Here is a 21,527-nt window from a genome sequence, read left to right on the forward strand (position 1 = left end):
TTTTTTTTCATTTTTCTGAAGCTGGAAACAGGGAGAGACAGTCAGACAGACTCCCGCATGCGCCCGACCGGGATCCACCCGGCACGCCCACCAGGGGCGACGCTCTGCCCACCAGGGGGCGATGCTCTGCCCATCCTGGGCATCGCCATGTTGCGACCAGAGCCACTCTAGCGCCTGGGGCAGAGGCCACAGAGCCATCCCCAGCGCCCGGGCCATCTTTGCTCCAATGGAGCCTTGGCTGCGGGAGGGGAAGAGAGAGACAGAGAGGAAGGCGTGGCAGAGGGGTGGAGAAGCAAATGTGCGCTTCTCCTGTGTGCCCTGGCCGGGAATCGAACCCGGGTCCTCTGCACGCTAGGCCGACGCTCAACTGCTGAGCCAACCGGCCAGGGCCTCCACTTAATATCTTTATAAACCATATAGTTGTTTAAACTGAAATTCTAACATTCTTATCTGGAGTTCATATTACATGTCCATGTATTACATAAATTGATTATAACAGGGTGTGTGGGGGGATATGGACTTTTAAAAAATGAGAGGATTTATGCCTGTCCTGTGGTGGCGCAGTGGATAGAGCATCGACCTGGAACACTGAGGTCACTGGTTTGAAACCCTGGGCTTGCCCTGTCAAGACACATACAAAGACTACGTGCTGTAGTGTAATTCTATTTATATAGAATTCTAGAAAAGACAAAACTACAAAGACATAAAGCAGATCAGTGTTAAGTAAGGGTTGGGGAGGGAGGTGGAAAAGTGCAAAAGGTGTAAGGACATCTTTAAAGGTGAGGGAACTCTTCTATCCTGGTTGTGGTGCTGGTTCCAAGGCCATATTCAATTACCAAAAGTCATCAAACTGTACACTTAAAATGGCTGAGTTTAACTATGGATAATATCGTAGTGAAAAAAGAAGCAAATGAAGGAAGGAAATGATAAAACCTAGCAAAAATAAAATACTGTAAGTTGCCATATAAAATTAGAACATGTTTTACTACACCATGCCATCACACAACTATTTTGGCTTGAGGCTTTCTAACACCTGTTGTGTAAGTCATTTCTCATTCTTGTATCTCAGATAGGAAGAGAGAAGGAAAAATAATATGTGTATGCTTATGTACATGTACATGCACATATATAATTTATATGAATTAATTACTGAGATCATATATTTTATAACTCAATAAACTTTTAAATTTATTGGCTTAAACAGAATATTTTAACATTTTCCCAAATGATTGTATGTATCTATGATTACCTTTAAATTAAGTTTATATTCGTCAGTTGAGTCGTCACTCAAGGAGCCAACCTTTTATGTCTTACCAGTTAAGTCTCACTTCTCATTGATGTTCTTGTGTGAAGATTTGTGTAAATGCTTTGGCTTTGTTGTAGTGAAGAGAAGTCTGTACTGTGAAATGTTTACTGAGTGTAACAAAATTTTTATTAATTTTTGAATGGAATTTAGGCTGTCTGTAATTTGTGTTAAAAAATAAGTTAACTACATTATTATGCTTTTGCATAAATGGAATGCAGTGTAGTGACTTTTGGTGTCTCAAATCTAAAATTGTCTAACTAAAAATAATAACTTTGTGAACGAAATCCTGGTCAAGTCTCTCCTGATAAATTCATTAGATCAATAGATGTTAGTGTGACCTGTCAATGCACATATGTAACTAGTTCTCTTGCTCCTTGAGGGCTGACGTTTGAGTTCTTTGCTTGATGTTATGGAATTTTTAAATGCAGTTTGTAAACCCTATAAAGCAGGGGTCTCAAACTCGCAGCCCGTGGGCCGCATGCGGCCTGCCCACCAATTTTGTGCGGCCCACAGACTGGCCTGCAGACTAATCCACGAAGTTTGATTAGTCTGTGGGCCACACAAAATTGGTGGGCGGGCCGCACGGCCGCGAGTTTGAGACCCCTGCTATAAAGGCAAAGTTTCTGATTGAACAGTTAACAGATGCTTCACTGTGGTGAATTTGAAGTTATGACATTGAGATCATCTCCACAGTGGCTAATTATGTCTTTCATTTTCTTTTTCAGTTAGAATCAACAGGGCTAGGCCTTAGTAGCAGTAGACTAAGAACAACTCTAAACAGAATACAAGAGAGCCTTATTGATATGGTAAGTAATCAATTGGAATTAATTCTTTGGGGTGATATAAAATAGAAATCAGCCATCTAATCAACTACACATAAATGTATGTCTGTACGTTCTGAGTGCCTGAGTCTTAGTATTACACTACGTGCCCAGAGGAAGTGAAATGGAGGTTCCTTGCAGTCTGATTGGAGGAGGAAACTAGTAGACATGGAGGAATCTGATGTTGACTATACACCCAGTACATGTTCAAAGAGAGGAGAGGTCGAGAGGTATGTGCAGATTTCATGTGAGAGAATGACTAATGGAAGAAGTGAGACTTTGCTAGACTTGGATGGACAGGCAAGGGCTTCGTGTGAAGAAGAAAGGTCAAGAGTCAGAGGCTGAGCAAGTGCCTTACGGTGGGAACAGCCTGGTCGCAAGTAGGGCGGGACTTTGTGATGGAGCACCGGTATACATGGAAGTATACACGGAAGCGCTGTGTTGCAGAGTGTTGAGGATCACGTTATAAATGGCCTTGAGATTCTAGTGTGGGCTAGTTGGTTATGCAGAGTGAAGTCTGGATTCTTGGCTATGTCACATGATGAAATGCATGTTTTAAGAAGATAGGTTTGGTTTCAAAACAGGGCTGATGCTCTACAGTCTGAAAGCTGACAAGCATTTAAGAGAAAACACTTTTTTCTTGAGGCTGGTTACTGTACCTAGAGATTTTTGTTGTTCAGTGCATTTCTCTGAATCTACATTAATCCCAGGATTCCCCAAATTTTCCTGGAACCACTAGATTGTTTTTATTTTATTTTTTTAAATTTATTCATTTTAGAAAGGAGATAGAGAGGGAGAGGAGAGAGAGAAGGGGGGAGGAGCAGGAAGCATCAACTCCCATATGTGCCTTGACCAGGCAAGCCCAGGGTTTCTAACTGGCGACCTCAGCATTTCCAGGTCGACGCTTTATCCACTGCGCCACCACAGGTCAGGCCTGGAGCCACTAGATTGAAGTAGTATTTTTCCTTCACCTACCCAGACAAGCAATTATTTTCCTCTTTTCTTATAAGTTCTGTGTTATGTGCAGAACATACTTCTGTCATGATGTTTTTATAAAATTATTTTAAATGTTCCCCAAAAGTTTTTATAAGTAGGATTTCTCTTCGTAATAATAATCGGTGGCAGGAAAGGCAAATCATTCAGTCTTTCGAGAAGTACTGAAATAATTATTATATGCCAGGCAGTGTTTAGTGCTGGAATTCATCAGTGCACAGAAGAGGGAATTTCTATCTCCTTGGACTTGTATATTATTGGGGCGGAGAGACAGATGGACAGATACATAATACGGTGTCAGATACTTACACGTGCTGAGCAGAAGGTGAAGCAGAGTGATAGGAGGGGGCCTGTGAGCAGAAGGTGAGTGAAGTGAGGGGACGTGCCTCTATCTCAGGTGACTGCAGAAATAACCTGTTTCCATCTCACCAGCTCCCTTACCATTTGGGTATCTTTTTGCCTTGTGCATATTTGGAAGTGTGTAAATAAGAAAGTATGTACATATATATTCATAGTGCTGACTTTGGCACACAGCATTTCTTCAGTAAATGTAGAGTAAATGAGTAAACCCCAATCTTTGAGTTTTGTGTCTCCGGGCTTTGTTTCTTTCTTTTTTTTTTTTGTATTGTTCTGAAGTTGGAAATGGGGAGGCAGTCAGACAGAGAACATTAATTGATTTCTTGTTATTCAATACATTTATTTGCTATTAAAATATAGCATAAGAAGTCTGGAACCACTAGATTGAAGTGGTATTTTTCCTTATATTTCTCATGTGCTATTAATTTTATTTTCTCTATATTTATCTTCTGAGTTTTACTTAGGTAAAAAGTAAATGGAATCATTATGGTCTTAAAGATGCCACCTGAAATTGTTTATCATAAAACATCAGTGTAAAACTAAGAAATTCTGTTTGACACATCAAATAAGAGTCTAAGAAAAGATGTCTGATGGGGAAGAGTAGGAAAGAAAGCTGGTCTGGGTGATTATGGCACTTTGTGAATTTCTCACTATCCATTTGGTGATGCTAAATTGCTTGCTTCATACCTTTGTCCAACTTTAAATCTTCGATAATAAAAAATTATTTTAAATGGTCCACAAAAGTGCGTAAGTATGAATTCTCTTAGAAGTAATAATTGGTGGCAGGAAATGCTAAAAAACATGACTTTTGCCGTGAGAATAACGATTGAATAAAGTTTTCTTTCTCAGTGTCTTCTAAAGGTTTTATATCCTTTCCTGATTTTACTGGTATAATTGAAACACTGATCCATTTAAGTGAACAATAAGCACATACCATTTATTTATGTCAACTTGACATTTTTGTGACTCCCTTACTCTCTTAGCATTATTTCCCTTCATGTAAACACAGAACTTTAGCCTTTAAGGAGATAATTACCATAATTTTATGTGTACAGGCTAGTGTTAACTAGGACCAAAGGAAGGCATCTAAATGGAAGCCCTTTGAAGTGGGGCAACAATTCCAGTGATCTCTGCAAGAGTGTTTATGAAAGACTGTGAGGAAAGGGGAACACGGGCACTTGGATCAGAGGGAGGAGGGAGGCAGTTAGGGAAGTGCTGCTGGCCTCTCCTGTGATACCCGGGCACTTGGATCAGAGGGAGGAGGGAGGCAGTTAGGGAAGTGCTGCTGGCCTCTCCTGTGATACCCGGAGAGAAACCGCACTTCCCTGGGGCTGCCACGCCTCTCCTGTGATACCTGGAGGGAGAGACACCGCACTCCCCTCGGGCTGCCACGCCTCTCCTGTGATACCGGGAGGGAGAGACACCGCACTTCCCTCTGGCTGCCACACCTCTCCTGTGATACCTGGAGAGACACCGCACTCCCCTCGGGCTGCCACGCCTCTCCCGTGATACCCAGAGAGAAACCGCACTTCCCTCAGTCTGCCACACCTCTCCCGTGATACCCGGAGAGACACCGCACTCCCCTCGGGCTGCCATGCCTCTCCTGTGATACCCGGAGAGACACCGCACTTCCCTCGGGCTGCCACGCCTCCGCTCTCAGCCATCGCTGTCAATCCCGTCCCCCTCTCTGTCCTAAAGTCACCACTTAGGGTCTACATTCAGAGACTCTTTTAATGTTGTCAATATGTGGGACCATGGTGGTATCTGAACATAAAAGAGTGAAATTAAGAAGTAGCTGTGCTATTAGAAATGTGCAGTATTCATGGTTATCCTGGAGCTCTTTTGAATTTGAGATTGTGCACTTTCGGCAGAAAGCTCATGTCAGTTTTTGTTTAATCACAAAATATTTTAAAAGAGTACACGTGTGTTGCTTCAAAGGAGATTTTGTTGTACTTGTAGAGTATGATACTCCAGATCTTTACTGATAAAATTGTAGAAGGAAGCTGATCTGTGTTCATGTAACCTGTAGAGCAGTCACCCACACTGCGTAGCTGTCAGCTTCTGACAGAACCGCCTGTTCCACCAGAGCCCGGAACCCCCACAGCAGCCCTGCCTGCCTCCCACTCTGCCTGACAGCACGTGCTCTGTTCTGTGCAACCAAATTCTTCGTAGGCTTACCCCTTGAGGCCACTTTGGTGAGCCCAGCCACGTGGCCCGAGGGAGTTTGCTCTTCCCCCAATTCCTTTATTAGTTTTCCTTGTTTCAGGTCTCCTCACCATTCTTTGACTTCATCCGACATGGATATTCACAACTCTGAACTGAGCAAAGATACTGAGTACATTAGAAGGTGCTGGAAATAGAAGGCAGAGAGCTCTATGGTGAGCAGACAAGGCTCAGGGGCTGTAGAGTAGTTGGATACCTATCTTTATTGTTTTTTTTCTCTTTCACATTTTATTTTTTTTATTAAATTTATTGGATGACTTTGGTTAATAAAATTATATGGGTTTCAAGTGTATGATTCTATGATATATCATCTGTATATTGCATTGTTTACCACCCCAAGTCAGATCTTCTGTCACCATCTTAGTTGACCCCTTTACCCTTCTTCCATCCTCTCCCCTTTACTTCTGGTGACCACCATACTGTTATCTGTGTCTACGAGTTTCTGTTCGTTTATTTTTCCTGTTTGTTCATTTGTTGTTCACACTGAGTTCCGAGGTGCATTGTGGAAGACCACTGACTCCTCTAGTGGAGGAGGCAAATAAAGAATAAATGCCATTTAATGTCAGATTGTGTTGAGTTATGAAAAACTAGAAACAAAGGGTAGAAAGAAGAGGAACACATGTGATTTTATTTAGGTGATCAGAGGTCCTTCTGGGAAAGAAACATTGAACTAGATCCCTGAAGGAAATAGGAAAGTGAACCACCTGGATGAAAATTTATGTATTCAGCAAACATTTAGTGAGTGTCTGTTTGCTGAACATGATGCCAGGCACTCCTCGGATTAAGGACACAGGTTTGTTTGGGGGCAGGCCACAGGACTCCCTCCCCTGTGCAGCTAGCTCACTTTCTAGTAGGGAGAGGATGCTTTGGGGGAAAAGGCTTTAGCTGAGGGAATATACAAAGACTTTGAGGTGGAAAAATAATTGGCCTATTCCAGAAATAGCAAGGAGGCCAGTATAATTGGAATGAAGTAATAAGCAAGATGGTCAGCGATAAATGAAAGCGGAGAAGTAGCGAAAGCCTAGACCACATGGGACCTTTGGAATTTCCTCTGAGGAAGGCAGGGACCCACTGAAGAGCTTTACTCAGAATTGACATGATCTGACTTAATGGTTTAAAAGAGAATGACTTTGGCTGCAGTTTATAACAGTTAGAGAGAAGTAGCTTGTACCAAAGAGTTAATGGAGGAAGCAGTGAGACATGGTCAGATTCTGGACCCGTTAAGATTTGTTGATGAATTATGTGTGGGGCATGATACTGACAGGAGTCAAGGATGGCATCTAACTTTCTGAGAATGAAGGTATTATTAGAAGGGGCACATTTGAGGAGGACAGCACGTTCACTTTCAGATATGTTAAGTGCACTAAAGGGTAAAGTGAGGTCGGAGCTAGTATGTGAGTTTGGACTGTTGGCATGTGGATGACATGTAAAACGGGACTAGATGAAATCAGCCAGGAAGGAGATGTAAATGAGAGAACTGGAAGGGTATCTAAGGGTGAGCTGTAAGGCTCTTCTGTATTTAAAGGTCAGGCAGAGGAGAAAGGACTAGTAGAGGAGTCTAAAAAGTGGCCAGCGGTATAGGAGAAAAACCCAGAGGGTGTGGTGTTCCGAGGACTAAGTGAAGAAAACTTTTCAAGATCAGCCATCTGAAGCGCTGCAGATCATTTAAAGAACATGGGTATTCAGACTGTTGGATTTGGCCAGAGGAGGCCATTGGGAACCTTGGTATCTGTTTCTGTGGAGTGGGGCAGATGAAAGCCTGGTTGGAAAGGGCTTAGAAGAGAATAAGAGGAGAGGAAATAAAGACTCTATCATCCTCATCATTATCATCATCACTGTCAATTAAACTAATCAAGGGCCTGCTAATGCCAGGAGGCATGCCAAGGTATTGAGTTACAAAGATGGTGCAATTTGTCTCTGCCCTCTGAGAACTCACAATAAGGTGAGGGAGAACTGACAAAGTGTACTTTATGCCCCATACAACAAATGTATATGTGTTGATAATACTAACACAGTAAGATACTAATTCTTCTTGGGAGACAAAACACTGTAGAAAGGAGGTGAACATGAGCTCAGAGTTTTAACAGTAGCGAGGAGAGAGCTAGGCAGACAAGGGGAAGAGAACTGGGAAGGCAAGAGTGTCAGTAAGAGGAATAGCAAGTAGGCCAGTGTGGCTAGAGCTTAGGGACGTGGAAGATTGCTTTGAAATGAGACTGGCAGGGCAGCTGGTGACATTTGTGAAGGAGTAATATGGTACAAGCTTAGGCTTGCTCCTATACAAAATGGATAGTCATTTGGGACTTTTAAACTAGGGAGTGCTCTGGTCATTCTTCATTTTAGAAAGATCACCCATATGCTATAGACAAGCCAGTTAAACCTGTGGAAAGTATGTAGAAACAGGATAAGCTAGAAGGAGCGGTCTCTATTAGGGGACGTTTCAAATAATTCAAGTAAGAATGCTACGGCCGTGGTCCTGATGAAGTAGTGACATGGGAGAGACAAACAAGAGGTGTGTATTAGGTGTGAGGGAGGTGAGGAGGAAGGGGTCTGAGAGTCTGGAAGATGATGAGTAAATATCCACCAAAATTATAATAAATAGCACAAGTAACCAGTTAGTACCAAACCATATGCAATTTTATTTTATTTTTTTTCAGGAGTGGGGTGATTGTCCTCCTTTATAGTAGAAGGAAATAAATAATGGAGCTACGACATTGATTAACTTGCATGACTCCCTTATCCTGACTCTCTCTGCAGAAAGCACAGTTGTTCTACAAATAACTTTTAAATGCTGATTGAATAATTAGAAATTGGAGACAGTATCTTTAGTAGAAGATAGGATATAAAAAAGAACTAACAGAGTAAGACCATTTTCTAACTTGAAAAGTTTTATAATGTTTTTTTTATTTTGCTATATTTATAAACCTAAGTTGTACTCCCAGAGCCTTGTGCATTTAATATATCTTTTATTCATAAGAAAATGTTGGCTATTTGTGACTGTAGAATTGACTTAAAAAGTAAACTACTTTTATGTTTACCCTTCAGGTTTCTTTTTGTGTACCTAATTTTTGTGCCTTAATTTATTTTGAGGATCTTCTAAAGCTCAACATACCTTTTGGGTATTCCATTAACCATCTTCCTTTTATCAATAATTTGCCACAGACAGATACAATACAGTTGGTTGGGTTTCAGTTTATAACTACATTCTAGTCCTTTCTTGGTTAGGTTTGGGTGTGAAATGGTTAATCACACCATGATTTTGATATTTACCAGCTTTGTTCTCAAGAGGCCATCTCTTTTCCCTTACGTACAGGTTCTTGAAGGGCGTCTCAGTATTGTCTCTATGGAACATAAATTCATAAAGATTCTTAATTCATAAAGATTTCTTGTGTTGGCCAACTTTAGGTCATCACAGATGATATCATATAGAGTTGGATCATTTTCACTTAGAATAAAAAGGAAAGTTCCAATAGTAAGAAAACATAAAAGGAGGAAGGAAAAAAAAAAACAGAATAGGAACTAAATGCAATTAATGCATGCCTAAGAGTGTTTTCATTATAGTTCTGATTTTGTAAAATCGCATGGTTTCTTGCTGTTAGACTCGCTGTTTCAGACTGTGTGTGTTATATTTCCAGGAAGTCTCAGCTGACCCGACTGCCACCCTTGCAGCAGCAGAAGAGAGGAAGGAGAAGGTACCGAGCCCACACCTCAGTCACCTGGTGGTTCTGACGTCTGGGGATACACTGTACGGGTTGGCAGAAAGAGTGGTAGCCACAGAATCCTTGTAAGTTGTTACAAAGCACTTGCTTTGCCATTGAGTATTTGAGAAACGTTATTAAAGTAAGCATGTACAGTTAGGCTTCTAGCTGTACACATCTTCCACTTCTCAATACCACCTAACATATTTCTGAGAAGTATGTGGTAAACTGGATTACCAGTGGATTTTTAAAAAGCTGCATGGTTGGTTTTCAGTTCTGTAAATGGAAGGAGGAAAATCTTTTAAGTTCCTATCTTTAGCAACATAATCCTTGCTTTAAGTAAAACCTTTTAAAAATCATGTTATAGTACACTATTTTCCTATTGAATGGTGATTCTGGCAAAACTGCACTTTGTCAGTTTTGCATTATACATAGTCTATCCTTGACATCTGCAGGGGTGCTTCCTGACCTTTATAAATCCCAATTTTTAATATAGTTGAAGCATATAACTTCTTCCATAAAATGCAGTCAGTTATAACGTACGGATTTTTGTGTGCATAACAAAAGCAGAGAGCAGGGTGGCTGCCTGCCAATGAGCCACTGCTGCGCACCAGCCTCCTGACCGAGGGCCATGTGTGTGTCTCCACAAAGGGAGCTTGTTGCGTATTATGAATGTTTGGGTAACTTTGGAAGTTTTAGATGTTAAATCCGTGGTTTCACGGGTCTATTGTATAAATGGGATCTTTAAAAGAAATCCTTTTTTTTAAAATAAATTTTTATTAATGTTAATGGGGTGACATCAATAAATCAGGGTACATATATTCAAAGAAAACATGTCAAGATTATCTTGTCATTCACTTACGTTGCATACCTATCACCCAAAGTCAGATTGTCCTCCGTCACCTTTTATCTAATTTAAAAGAAATCCTTTCAAATCTTCCTTTAGTCTTTATGTTATCTGTGCTCATATCTTAACATGCAGAACAGCGTAACACAGCTTGGTACCCAGACCAGCTACTTTGAAGTCACCCCTCTTCCACCTGAGCTCATGTTCAGTGAGAAGCTCAGCTTTGATTTTTGTGTAGGTTGTAGTTTGCTTAAGTGGAAAACTATTTCAGTTGTTAGACTTGCTTAGAGATCTTCAAGATTACTTACTGGCAATATTGGCAGGCTTGCGGTCCTGTCCTTTGCTTACAAGGGGCTTGTTTGTTCCCGGCAGGGTGTTCTTGGCCGAGCAGTTTGAGTTCCTCCAGCCGCATCTGGATGCTGTGATGCCGGTGGTCAAGAAGCCCTTTCTTCAGCAGTTTTATTCTCAGGTCAGAGCCATCTGTCTTCTCTATCATTTCAGCTGGGGGCAGGATGAGACTGTCACACCACTAAGGATCAGTCTCCAAATCCCAGGACAGCTGGATTAGAATATTTGTTTATTCACCCCTGAATTCCTGGATTAGATTCTTATTGAGCAGCTCATACAACTTTTAGTCTAGTGGGAGAGAAAGCCAGTATATTTAAAATACAAAAAGGGAAAAGAGACAGTGGCAGGTTAACCCCGACTGCAGGAGGAACGAGGTGTGGTTGAAAGCAGGTTGTCTGGAAAGGCTGTTGGATGAGGTGATGTATCAGCTTGACCAGCCAGGCGAGAGGGGAGCATATTCCAAACCAAGGGGTGCTGATCTGAAGGGCAGCAGTGGGGGGAGAGCGGCTGGGGTCAGCGCAGATCATCAGAGTAGGGAAGGGCTAGTGAGGAGAAAGTGCAGAGCCACGAGCAGGAGCCGCCCGAGGCAGTGCTCCCAGCCACGAAGGTGCTGGACGTGACTCACGTCCTGGGAAGCGCCTGGAGGCTTCTAGCCAGGGGCAGTGGTGTGGTCCTGGTCCCTGTGTTTCAGAAAGTGTGCTCTGGAGGCATGTGAGGAATGCACTTCAGAGGGTAAGCCTAGAGGCAGGGAGCCTGGCTCCAGAACTATTACAGAAACACAGTCAAGAGAGATGGAATCTTGAGGTGGGATAGTGGGAGTAGAAATGGAGAGAAGTAAAAGGATTTGAGAAGTATTAGCTGGTCTCCATGAAAGTCTGTAGTTCTTTTAGAGTTATAGTGTCTATTTTCCTCAAGTTGATTGAGTGTCTCAAAATTATGTCTGCAAAGTATTTTTATAATATAAATCTCCAAATGAATAATGTTTTACTTTCAGATATGATGTATACTAGAAATAGAAACAAAATAGTCTATAAACTTGATACTTTTAAAAAACATTTGTTTTTATTTCTGTGAAATTAATTCCAGACAGTCTCAACTGCCAGCGAACTACGCAAACCAATTTACTGGATTGTAGCTGGTAAAGCCATTGATTATGAACAGATGCTACTCTTGATGGCTAACGTGAAATGGGATGTAAAGGAAATTATGTCACAGCACAACATATATGTAGATGCATTGTTAAAGGCAAGTACTCTAGGAAATTATCTTTGGTAAAGACAATTTTCTTAAGAGAACTGTTCCTTTAATTAGAATAGCTCTGAAGTAGTAAGATTACAGTTATAGTATCACCACATCTTTAACATTGTGATATTCAACTCCCTGAGTTGGATTAGGCTTAATTTCTGAATTTTGTGTTCTTTCAGATGCAAGAATATTTTGTAGACTTTCTGTTTTGCTTACTCATTTTCTACTTTGAGTTAGAGAGTTTGGTTGGCATGTGTTGGCTGACTCTCATATTATATAACCTCAGTAGCCACGACTATTATGACAAGAAGGTTTTTCTACAGTTTTATATATTCATTATTAGCAAGAGTCCATGCACCTGATCATTCTAAGTTGTTTTTTTTTACAGAAATCACATGACCTTTGCAATACCTTTACATTTAATGATTTAATTTATAAAGTTTTCTGGAAAGAATTCTAGGCATTTAAAAAAATGTATGCATCATGAGGAATTCCTAGATCACCTGCCATGAGCCAGCACTGATCCGGGTGCTGGCAGTGTAGGCGTGAGTGAAGGAACGTACATGCCCTCAGGAATTGACATGGCAGTGAGGGACAGTAGGACAGAGACGTTAAGATCTGACATGTCAGGTGAGGAATAGTCCTGTGTGAAAATAAATGACCTGCAGAAGAAGGTAGAGCCTGGCAGGGTGTGGGTGGGTGGGGGAGGAATCCCTTTGTTTATTCACTTGTGGTCAGGGGAGGATTCTGATAGGTGGGAATTGAGAAGCCTGAAGCAAGTGAGAAAATGAGACATGGATGTCTGCGGTGAGGAAAGAGCATCTGAGAAAATGAGAGCAAGCTTTCAGAACAATTTTGTTTTTCCTATTTGTCAGTGAAAAGGAAATTGGCTCTTCTTAACTCCTGATTTTTATCTCATTTATTTACACAAAATTTTTAATCTGCTTCCAAGGCAATAAATAATAGCCCAGGACACTTGAGAAGCAGTAAACAAACCCAGAGATCACATCAGAGATAGTGGTGGAATTCATGTCGTGTGCTGGTCCGCAGCAGTGCACGGTCCTCTGCCCAGGTCTGGGTGAAGGTGGAGTGTGTTCCCAGACTCGAGGAGCTAAGGGTGCCAAGATCAGTTAGCATCTAGGAGTTATCAGCAGACCCAAGGATGAGTGACAAGTGGACTCTACAATTGCCACCTGGAAGGCTTGATTTAGGATTTCAATTGCAGTTGTTTTATTTGGAATGTAATTTATAAATAATCACGCCTCTTTTTTTTTTCTTAACAATTCTGTTTTTAAAAGTTGATTCTGTTTTTTACAACATGCTAACCATGGTCCGCATAGGAATACAAGAAAACAAGAGACTTAGGCACGCAGTGGCTAAATATACCAGAGGGAGGCTGTTGCTTCAGTTATTCTTAGTTCCAAGAAACATTAACTATATTTTAAGAAAGAACCAATGCTACTCAGATTAACCTGCACCCAGTTTTTGCAGCTTAAAACTTTTCATAAATGTTTATGATAAACTTCGTTCTATTAATTTTTCAAGTCCAAACTATCAGTAAAAAGCACTATGCTTTGTTGCTGAAAACTGTCCTAATTAAAATGAGATGGTTTTATCACTTCTACAACAGCACTTTTGTGCATGAATTTAAAAATGAGTAGAATAATATTTTATTCAGTAAGCTTATAATTTTATCTTTAAAGTGTGAAACTCTTGAAACCCAAAGGAGAGTTCACTGTAGTGAAGCCTAAATACAGTAGCAAATAGCACTGCTCTACAAGATTCATGAAAGGAACACGTCAAAGAGCAATTATTGATTTAACTTTTATTTTCAGAAGTAAGCTTAGTGGATTGAAGATGCACTTCTTTTAGCAATCACCTGTAAAAAGTAAACCATAAAAAAATTGTAATTTTAGGAAGTAGCAGAAGATAATAATTATGCGGTAGCTTGACTGGTGATGATCAAATCAGATTATTTCTTCCTGTGTGGTGTTATAAAATTTGAAGTCATGTCAGTCTTGACTTGTGAAGCATTATCTAACTTCTCTATTGAGGAAATGGGAAAAAAAAGTCACTTTAAGCCTTCTTCAATTTATTTGAAATATATTGACAAGGAGGATCAACAGCTTTTATTTATTATTTATTTACTTATTTTTAACAGCATTTATTTTTGCAGATAAACATTTAGGTGAAATATATTGTCAAGGAGGGTCAACGGCATTTATTTATTTATCTATTTATTTATTTTTAACAACATTTGTTTTTGTAAATGAACATATTTAGGTGATAACAGTCCAAAGAAACCAGAAATACATTTATTGAAGGCTGACCCAACTGCTGTTTTTATGTAATTGTTGGAATTGTCTGCATTAGTTACATATATCTTCATTTTTAGTAGAGTGGTATCATAAAAGTTACTAGTAAGTAGTAAAGATGTTCAGTTTTTCTGTAGGTAATAGAAAATGTTTTATTTTGACAGTCTTTACTAAAATTTTGCAGCTATTACATGACTTTTGAATCATTTGTTATAAATAACTTACTTTCAAAAATATTTAGGAAAGAGAACAATTTATCAGATTGCTCTCTAAGGAATATAGATAACCACGAGTTACAAATAATTCACTGAATTGAAGGCTTATTAAAACATTTTTTAAATTGGGTCTCTTGCAGATATTTTTAAAAAATAGGTTATGAAGCTCTTTTAATACATACTGACAGTCATAGAAAAATTTGAGATGTAAAAACATTTGAACATGATTAGCATTGTTTAATCAGTTGCTGACACTTTCTTTGAGATGAAATGTGATGTACATACTCTATTACAACATAATTTAAACAATATGAAGGTTTTAAAAGTATTTCAAATTGAATTTGATGATCTCCATTTGTTTTACTTGATTTGATTTTCAGTCTTTATAATTTTTCTTTTTCTCACTAAGATGAGAAAGCAATGTAGCATTGTAATCATATTCACATAGAGCCATGACTTTTGTCTCCTTAGGAATTTGAGCAGTTTAACAGGAGATTAAATGAGGTTTCTAAGAGAGTTCGGATACCCTTGCCCGTGTCTAATATACTTTGGGAACATTGTATACGACTGGCTAATAGAACTATTGTGGAAGGGTAAGTGTTTCATGAAAGCATCATCCGCTTCCTCAGTGATAAATCATAATATATGAATGACATATATCTTATCCTAGTGGATGGAGAGCTAGCTAGAGATAGTGCTAAATAGTAGATAATCCCCTAATAATTCAGGTTTGACTTTGGGATCTAATTACACAAGACGCCATAAACCTCACTGTGCCACCTGTGTGCTTGCTTTTCTTGCTGCTGACCTGGAGCCTGCTCCTGGAAGAGTGAGGGATGCAGCAGCTGATGGTTCTCTGAAAATTCAACCAGTAATTATTATTACCTAACAGTAAACTGACAGCACTGTTATTCTCTGTGTTATGTTGGTGAGAAAACCTAGCCTCAAAACTCAAGGCTTACAGAGGTTAAATAACTTGTCTAAGCTCAGTTTTTATTTTTATTATTCATTTATTTATTCATATTATTCCCATTTTATTTCTTTTTAGTTACAGTTAAGAGTCAATATCACATTAGTTTTAGGTGTTGGGCATGGTCGTTAGATATGTATATATAATTTACCAAGTGATCCCTGACACGTTCTCCTTTTTTAAATACACAGAAGACTTAGGAACTCCTGATTTGCTGATGGCAAAGTCAGTCCTCACAGCCACTGTATAACTTAATAATATCATTATTATTATTATAAACTGTATGTCTTTCATATGTTGCCTTCAAAGATCTATCAGTAGTAATTTTCTACTTACTCAGAGACCATGCTTACTCTACCTATAACATCTAGAACACAAAAAAGAGGCAGTAATACATTTAAGGTGTCCCTGAAAGCAGATCACTATTTTTATTTTTTTTTATTCTTTTAACTTTTTTTAAATTTAGAAATTAAATCTAATGAGGTGACATTGGTTCATAGGAACACACAAGTTTCCTGAATCCATTCAGAGTGATCTAGAATTGCACATCAACTGAATTGTTACATTATCATTTACCTGATTTCTCTTCAGTTCTTATTAGTTATAAAAAGAATGTATTAGAAAGTGGGGAGGTGACAGTGACAAGCTAACAACAGTCTGGCAGTTGGTTTGAAACTGGCAATGCTATAAATCACAACTGGCTCCATGTTACCATCCTGACTGAAAAGCATTTTTAATAGATTTAATAAAGTGGAAAACTGAATAATAAATGTTTATTATAAACACTTTTAATTTTTTTTCATTTAATTTTATAAAACTTGTTCACTTTAGATTAAGTTTTAGTTTTCTTGCAAATTTTCTTAGGGAAGTACCTTATTCCTACTGTTGGATTCTCCACGTTTTGTATGATTGAAGGAATGAGACACTCACTTTAAGGAATAAAATGTATGTGAAGGTTAATATATTCATTCTTGTTCCTATTCAGCCTTAGAACACAGTTTTTTAGTAATGTGGGATGCAGAATAAGTCTCTTAGGTGTTTTATTATTAAAAATATGTCTATGCTTTTCTATGCTTACATGCTCATTTTTCAGGTTTCCTGAATGTTCATGGGAAAATTATTTTTTTTGTTCTCTCTGTGTCAAGTAGTTATAATATTGAACAGTTTTATGAAACTAGGATTACTTTGGAGTATTCATAGCTTAGTTTTAGAAAGAATTTTTGGCACCCAGATTAACTGGAATACCAGTTTTACTTTCTTGTAGGTGATCATGTTAACTGAGCATGGAAAACGGCATGTAGAGCAGCAAAGAACTTGAGAGGTTTTTCAGTCTCTTTGCTTTGCAAGTAAGGAAACGGAGGCCCAGCTGAGGAAAAGGGCCTGAACACAGCCCAGTCCTTCTGACACAAGGCTCCTGTGCTTTCCCCTGTAAAGGATGATCTTGTCCAGTTTTGGATTAGAGAAACATTTAACTACCTACCGTTTTCTTTTTCTAACAATCGGATCATTTATGGCTTTTTTATTACTGTGTATCTTAGATATGCCAACGTCAAGAAGTGTAGTAATGAAGGTCGTGCCTTGATGCAATTGGATTTCCAACAGTTTTTAATGAAACTTGAAAAACTAACAGATATTAGACCCATTCCTGATAAGGAATTTGTGGAAACCTACATTAAAGCCTACTACCTAACCGAGAACGACATGGAACGCTGGATCAAAGAGCACAGGGTGAGAACTGGGAGACAGCTAATGATGTTGTGTTCCTTCCCCTTTGTCCTTGTCTGGTGGGTTACAGCAGTGGGCCCCAACCTTTCTTGGGCACGGACCGGTTTAATGTCAGAAAATATTTTCATGGACCGGCCTTTAGGGTGGGACAGATAAATGTATCATGTGACCGAGACAAGCGTCAAGAGTGAGTCTTATGGACAAGAGTGTGGTGGTTACTGGGGGGGAGGGGGATGGGGGGCGCAGGAAGGAAGGAGGAGAGGGGGAGGGGGAGGGGCACAAAGAAAACTAGATAAAAGGTGACGGAGGACAATCTGACTTTGGGTGATGGGTATGCAACATAAGTGAATGACAAGATAATCTGGACATGTTTTCTTTGAATATATGTACCCTGATTTATTGATGTCACCCCATTAACATTAATAAAAATTTATTTAAAAAAAAGAGTGAGTCTTAGACGGATGTAACAGAGGGAATCTGGTCATTTTTAAAAAATAAAACATCATTCAGACTTAAATATAAATAAAATGGAAATAATGTAAGTTATTTATTGTTTCTCTGCGGACTGGTACCAAATGGCCCACAGACCAGTACCTGTCCGCTGCCTGGGGGTTGGGGACCACTGGGTTACAGAATTCAAAGTCATGAGAGTGAAATAGAGAGGAGTATTTGCTTTCGTAGCGTGAACTTCTTGGGCCATTTCTTTACCACATTCACACAGTGTCTCTGCAATGCCCTTTGCCTAATCAAGCCATTTTTGAGACCTTTGTGAACTATAACCATAATTATCTAGAAAGACAGCCAGAGTTTGAGCATTAGCTATATTTATCCTGCAGCTGTGTTGTAGGGAACAGCTGAAGTTGGTTAACATCAAGACAAGTTGAATCCAACAGCACTGAAATGATTCACAAGCTGAGGTCTGTTATATAACTTAAACTTTCTTGTAGCTTTCAACAATGAATGAATCAGTGACATCCTGAGCACACTGACAGATAGTAGTGATGATTGAATATATTAATACTAAATGGCTAGATGTAACTTCATCCTCCATTAGATTTTACCTTGACTGTAGATGAGATTATTGTTTTGTGTGTGGATACATAGATAAGGAGAAAAATACAATTTATTAAGTGTTGTTTAGGATGTGAGTTTTTGACACAGTTCAAATTAACATATATCGCTGGAGCATGCTCACCACGGGGAGCTTTTCTGTATGAGTGTTACTGCGTTTGTCTAGATGGGCAGTATATGAAGGCAAACATAATGAAAGTATGGGAAGTGTTAAAATTATCACTATTTTATTTCTTCAGGAACTCTAGTATTCACATTTATTTATGCTGTAACATCATTGGTGAAGGCTAGGTAAATTTTTAATTCATTTAGCCAGGTAAGGGCATAAGGAATTTTTATATTAACTTTATCAGGCTTATCCTTTCTGGTTTCAGCGTTCTAGGAAAATGAAATGACTGTTAGCCTGGAGCTAATTTAGCGTGAGGTTTTTGTACATATGCCCACTTGTAGGTCAGTTTCAGATCTCTGGGAGCAAAGTAGAAATGTACATGCTATTGTCAACGATTTTAGAATTGAGAAAAATGTCACCACTTTTAGTCCCACTGACCTCTGTCATTTGAGAGCCAACATGCTCTAGCAGGTGCAGATGGGCTGCTGAATGTTGCTAGGCCCCGTTTAGTAAAGTAAGCGTAACCCCTTCAAGGCTGGCGTCGCAGAAAGGTTGCAAGTAGCTGAGGGGAAAGCACAGCGCCTGGGACCCATTATTGATGCAGGAACGGTGCCTACTGTCCGTTTTCCTCTTTCAGTGTAGTGGGCTCACGTTTTCAGTAATTTGGAAGGGCTTTAACTAACTGGTACTTGTAATTCAGTGAAAATTCCCCAGCAAGAGGGACTGTCCTGTCTTCAAGGTCACTCCAGTTCCACAGTGTCTAACTGGTGCTCGAAGACAGTTTGTACTCGCTAAGTGTGACTGGCTGTGTAAGGGGTTCACCAGGTGTCTGCAGGCGCTCTCAGGGCTCAGACATGCAAACTGAAGTCATTGGCCGAGTCTTCTCATATTTATATTTGGCATTGCACTGTCTTCAGTGCTTTACCTCCAGCAAAGACACATTCTTTTCTTAGCAGATGATAGACTCGACCTCTCTCCCTGCTGAACTCGCCATCGCACCTCCAGAACCACACCAGTGTGTGCACTTTCTGTTCAGTCCCTGCGCTTTCTCATCTTAGCAACTCACTTTCTGAAATTCATAAATCTCATAGATGTGTACAGCAGATAATACTTACAGTCTGAATTTCACTTACCAGCTACCAATTACAATGTGAGGGTTTGAAATCCAGTAACTTCCTGAGCTTTACCACCTTATTCATTTATTCTATCTGTAAAGAGTTGTTCTGTGGTTGGAGATTTTTACTTTTAACATACGTTTGCAAAATATGGTGTGCTGGAAACTACTTATTCAGTAGTTTTTTAAAAATTTGAAATGTCAGTGTATTTTGATAATAACAAAGACTGTCCTAGTGACCAAGTGTGAGATCTTACACATATGCAAGGTTAGGAATGTCAGGTCATCGGCCGCATTAGAAAGATCCTAGGCCTTCCTCCATGAATGTTTGCTGCGGTCCCCTATTCCCTGTCAGCTCAGCTCATAAACAGTTGTCCTTCCTGTCTCAGCCAGTTTCCCCGCTTTCCACTGGCGCCTAGTGCGTGCGCAGTGACGACCCACTGGGACCTGCGTGTCGGCCTGTCCTTGCTCTGCATTGATCAAGTACATGTCTGTCAGTGTGCTAAATTTGGATCTTCTTTTTTTGAGCAGGAGTATTCAACGAAGCAGCTGACCAATCTGGTAAATGTGTGCCTGGGATCCCATATCAATAAAAAAGCAAGACAGAAACTTCTGGCAGCTATAGATGACATAGACAGACCCAAAAGATAATGAACACAGTTCTTTTTCCTCCATGCCACTGATCTTCTCTCAGCAAGTGCGACCTGAAAGCCAGATTCATGCCCTCCTGACCGCTGTCCGCTGAGAATACGCTGTGCATGTTCTTCCCGCCCGAAGAGTGAGAACACTGAAGTTCGTGCCGTCTTCTCAAGTGACTTTTATATGCTCTGATCTCCCTTCAGCTTTTGTCTCCTGTGTTGTATTCCTTCCCTGCAATGATACTACTGCCTTGTTTTAGCTGTTGTTACATGATTACCATATACGTTTTACGGAAGAATGGACTGTAAGTATGTAATTATACGGAACTGTGACAGTATATCCTTAGGCTGTTTTTGGAGAATGAGTTTATGTTGACATTTTTCTACCCTCTGACTTGGTCCCTAATAAGCATAATATTAGAGGGTTAATGTACAGTATCCTAATTATGAGCACTGCACGATAATTGAGAAGTTCGTGTAAGCAAAACAGTTGAAAAATCAGTATGTTCTCTGTTTGCGAATATAAGAGTTTGTCAGCTTTAATTTGGTTATAATTCAGTGATCATAAATCAATAAATAATTTAATAAATGCTATACTCCAGCATGACCAGCCTTGGTCAGACTCTTTTTTGATATTTTGCTATGGCAGGCAGAATTCATGACAATACAGTGGAATTTTCTTTGTGTGTTTTATTTTAATTATCTTAACCCCTGACGCCGATGGTGGAAAGTGATTTCATTAGGTCTACCTTTTCAGTGCCTGAGTAGCACACAGAGTTGTGGTGTTGGGATTTTTGTTGTTGTTGTTAACATGGGACATTTTTTTTTCTTCTTTTTTTACAGAGACAGAGAGTCAGAGAGAGGGATAGACAGGGACAGACAGACAGGAATGGAGAGATGAGAAGCATCAATCATCAGTTTTTCATTGCGCATTGCAACACCTTTGTTGTTCATTGATTGCTTTCTCATATGTGCCTTGACCGCGGGCCTTCAGCAGACCAAGTAACCCCTTGCTCAAGCCAGTGACCTTGGGTCCAAGCTGGTGAGCTTTTGCTCAAACCAGATGAGCCCGTGCTCAAGCTGGTGAGCTCGGGGTCTCGAACCTGGGTCCTTGGCATCCCAGTCTGATGCTCTATCCACTGCGCTACCGCCTGGTCAGGCAACATGGGACGTTTTTTGTATCAGCTTTGTTCTCTTTGAATTCAGCTTTTGTCTTAGGACAGCAAACCTTGCTTAGCTGACTCATGGGAAGAACTGTTAGCCAAGTGTAAGTATAGGGTCATATGTTCACCTTTTTTTTTTGTATTTTTCTGAAGTTGGAAATGAGGAGGCAGTTAGACTCCCGCATGCGCCCAACCGGATCCACCCGGCACACCCACCAGGGGGTGACGCTCTGTTGCAACCAGAGCCATTCTAGCACCTTAGGCAGGGGCCATAGAGCCGTCCTCAGTGCCCGGGCCAACTTTGCTCCAATGGAGCCTTGGCTGCAAGAGGGGAAGAGAGAGACAGAGAGGAAGGAGAGGGGGAGGGGTGGA

General features: G+C 40.0%; 1 protein-coding gene across 1 annotated transcript in view; it reads left to right on the forward strand.

Annotated features, from left to right (window-relative positions):
- VPS50 (VPS50 subunit of EARP/GARPII complex) overlaps positions 1 to 20,599 on the forward strand; it is a 114,973-nt gene extending 94,374 nt beyond the window's left edge. The window contains exons 22-28 of the mRNA XM_066239549.1: positions 2,032 to 2,112; positions 9,333 to 9,481; positions 10,615 to 10,711; positions 11,677 to 11,835; positions 14,837 to 14,958; positions 16,874 to 17,063; positions 19,886 to 20,599. Of these exons, the coding sequence (XP_066095646.1) occupies positions 2,032 to 2,112; positions 9,333 to 9,481; positions 10,615 to 10,711; positions 11,677 to 11,835; positions 14,837 to 14,958; positions 16,874 to 17,063; positions 19,886 to 20,005 (918 nt within the window). The 3' untranslated portion in view covers positions 20,006 to 20,599. The remainder of the gene's footprint in view (positions 1 to 2,031; positions 2,113 to 9,332; positions 9,482 to 10,614; positions 10,712 to 11,676; positions 11,836 to 14,836; positions 14,959 to 16,873; positions 17,064 to 19,885) is intronic.
- The last annotated feature ends 928 nt before the right edge of the window (positions 20,600 to 21,527 follow it).

This window comes from Saccopteryx bilineata, chromosome 7 (assembly GCF_036850765.1).
Source record: "Saccopteryx bilineata isolate mSacBil1 chromosome 7, mSacBil1_pri_phased_curated, whole genome shotgun sequence".
NCBI classification, from domain to species: Eukaryota; Metazoa; Chordata; class Mammalia; order Chiroptera; family Emballonuridae; genus Saccopteryx; species Saccopteryx bilineata.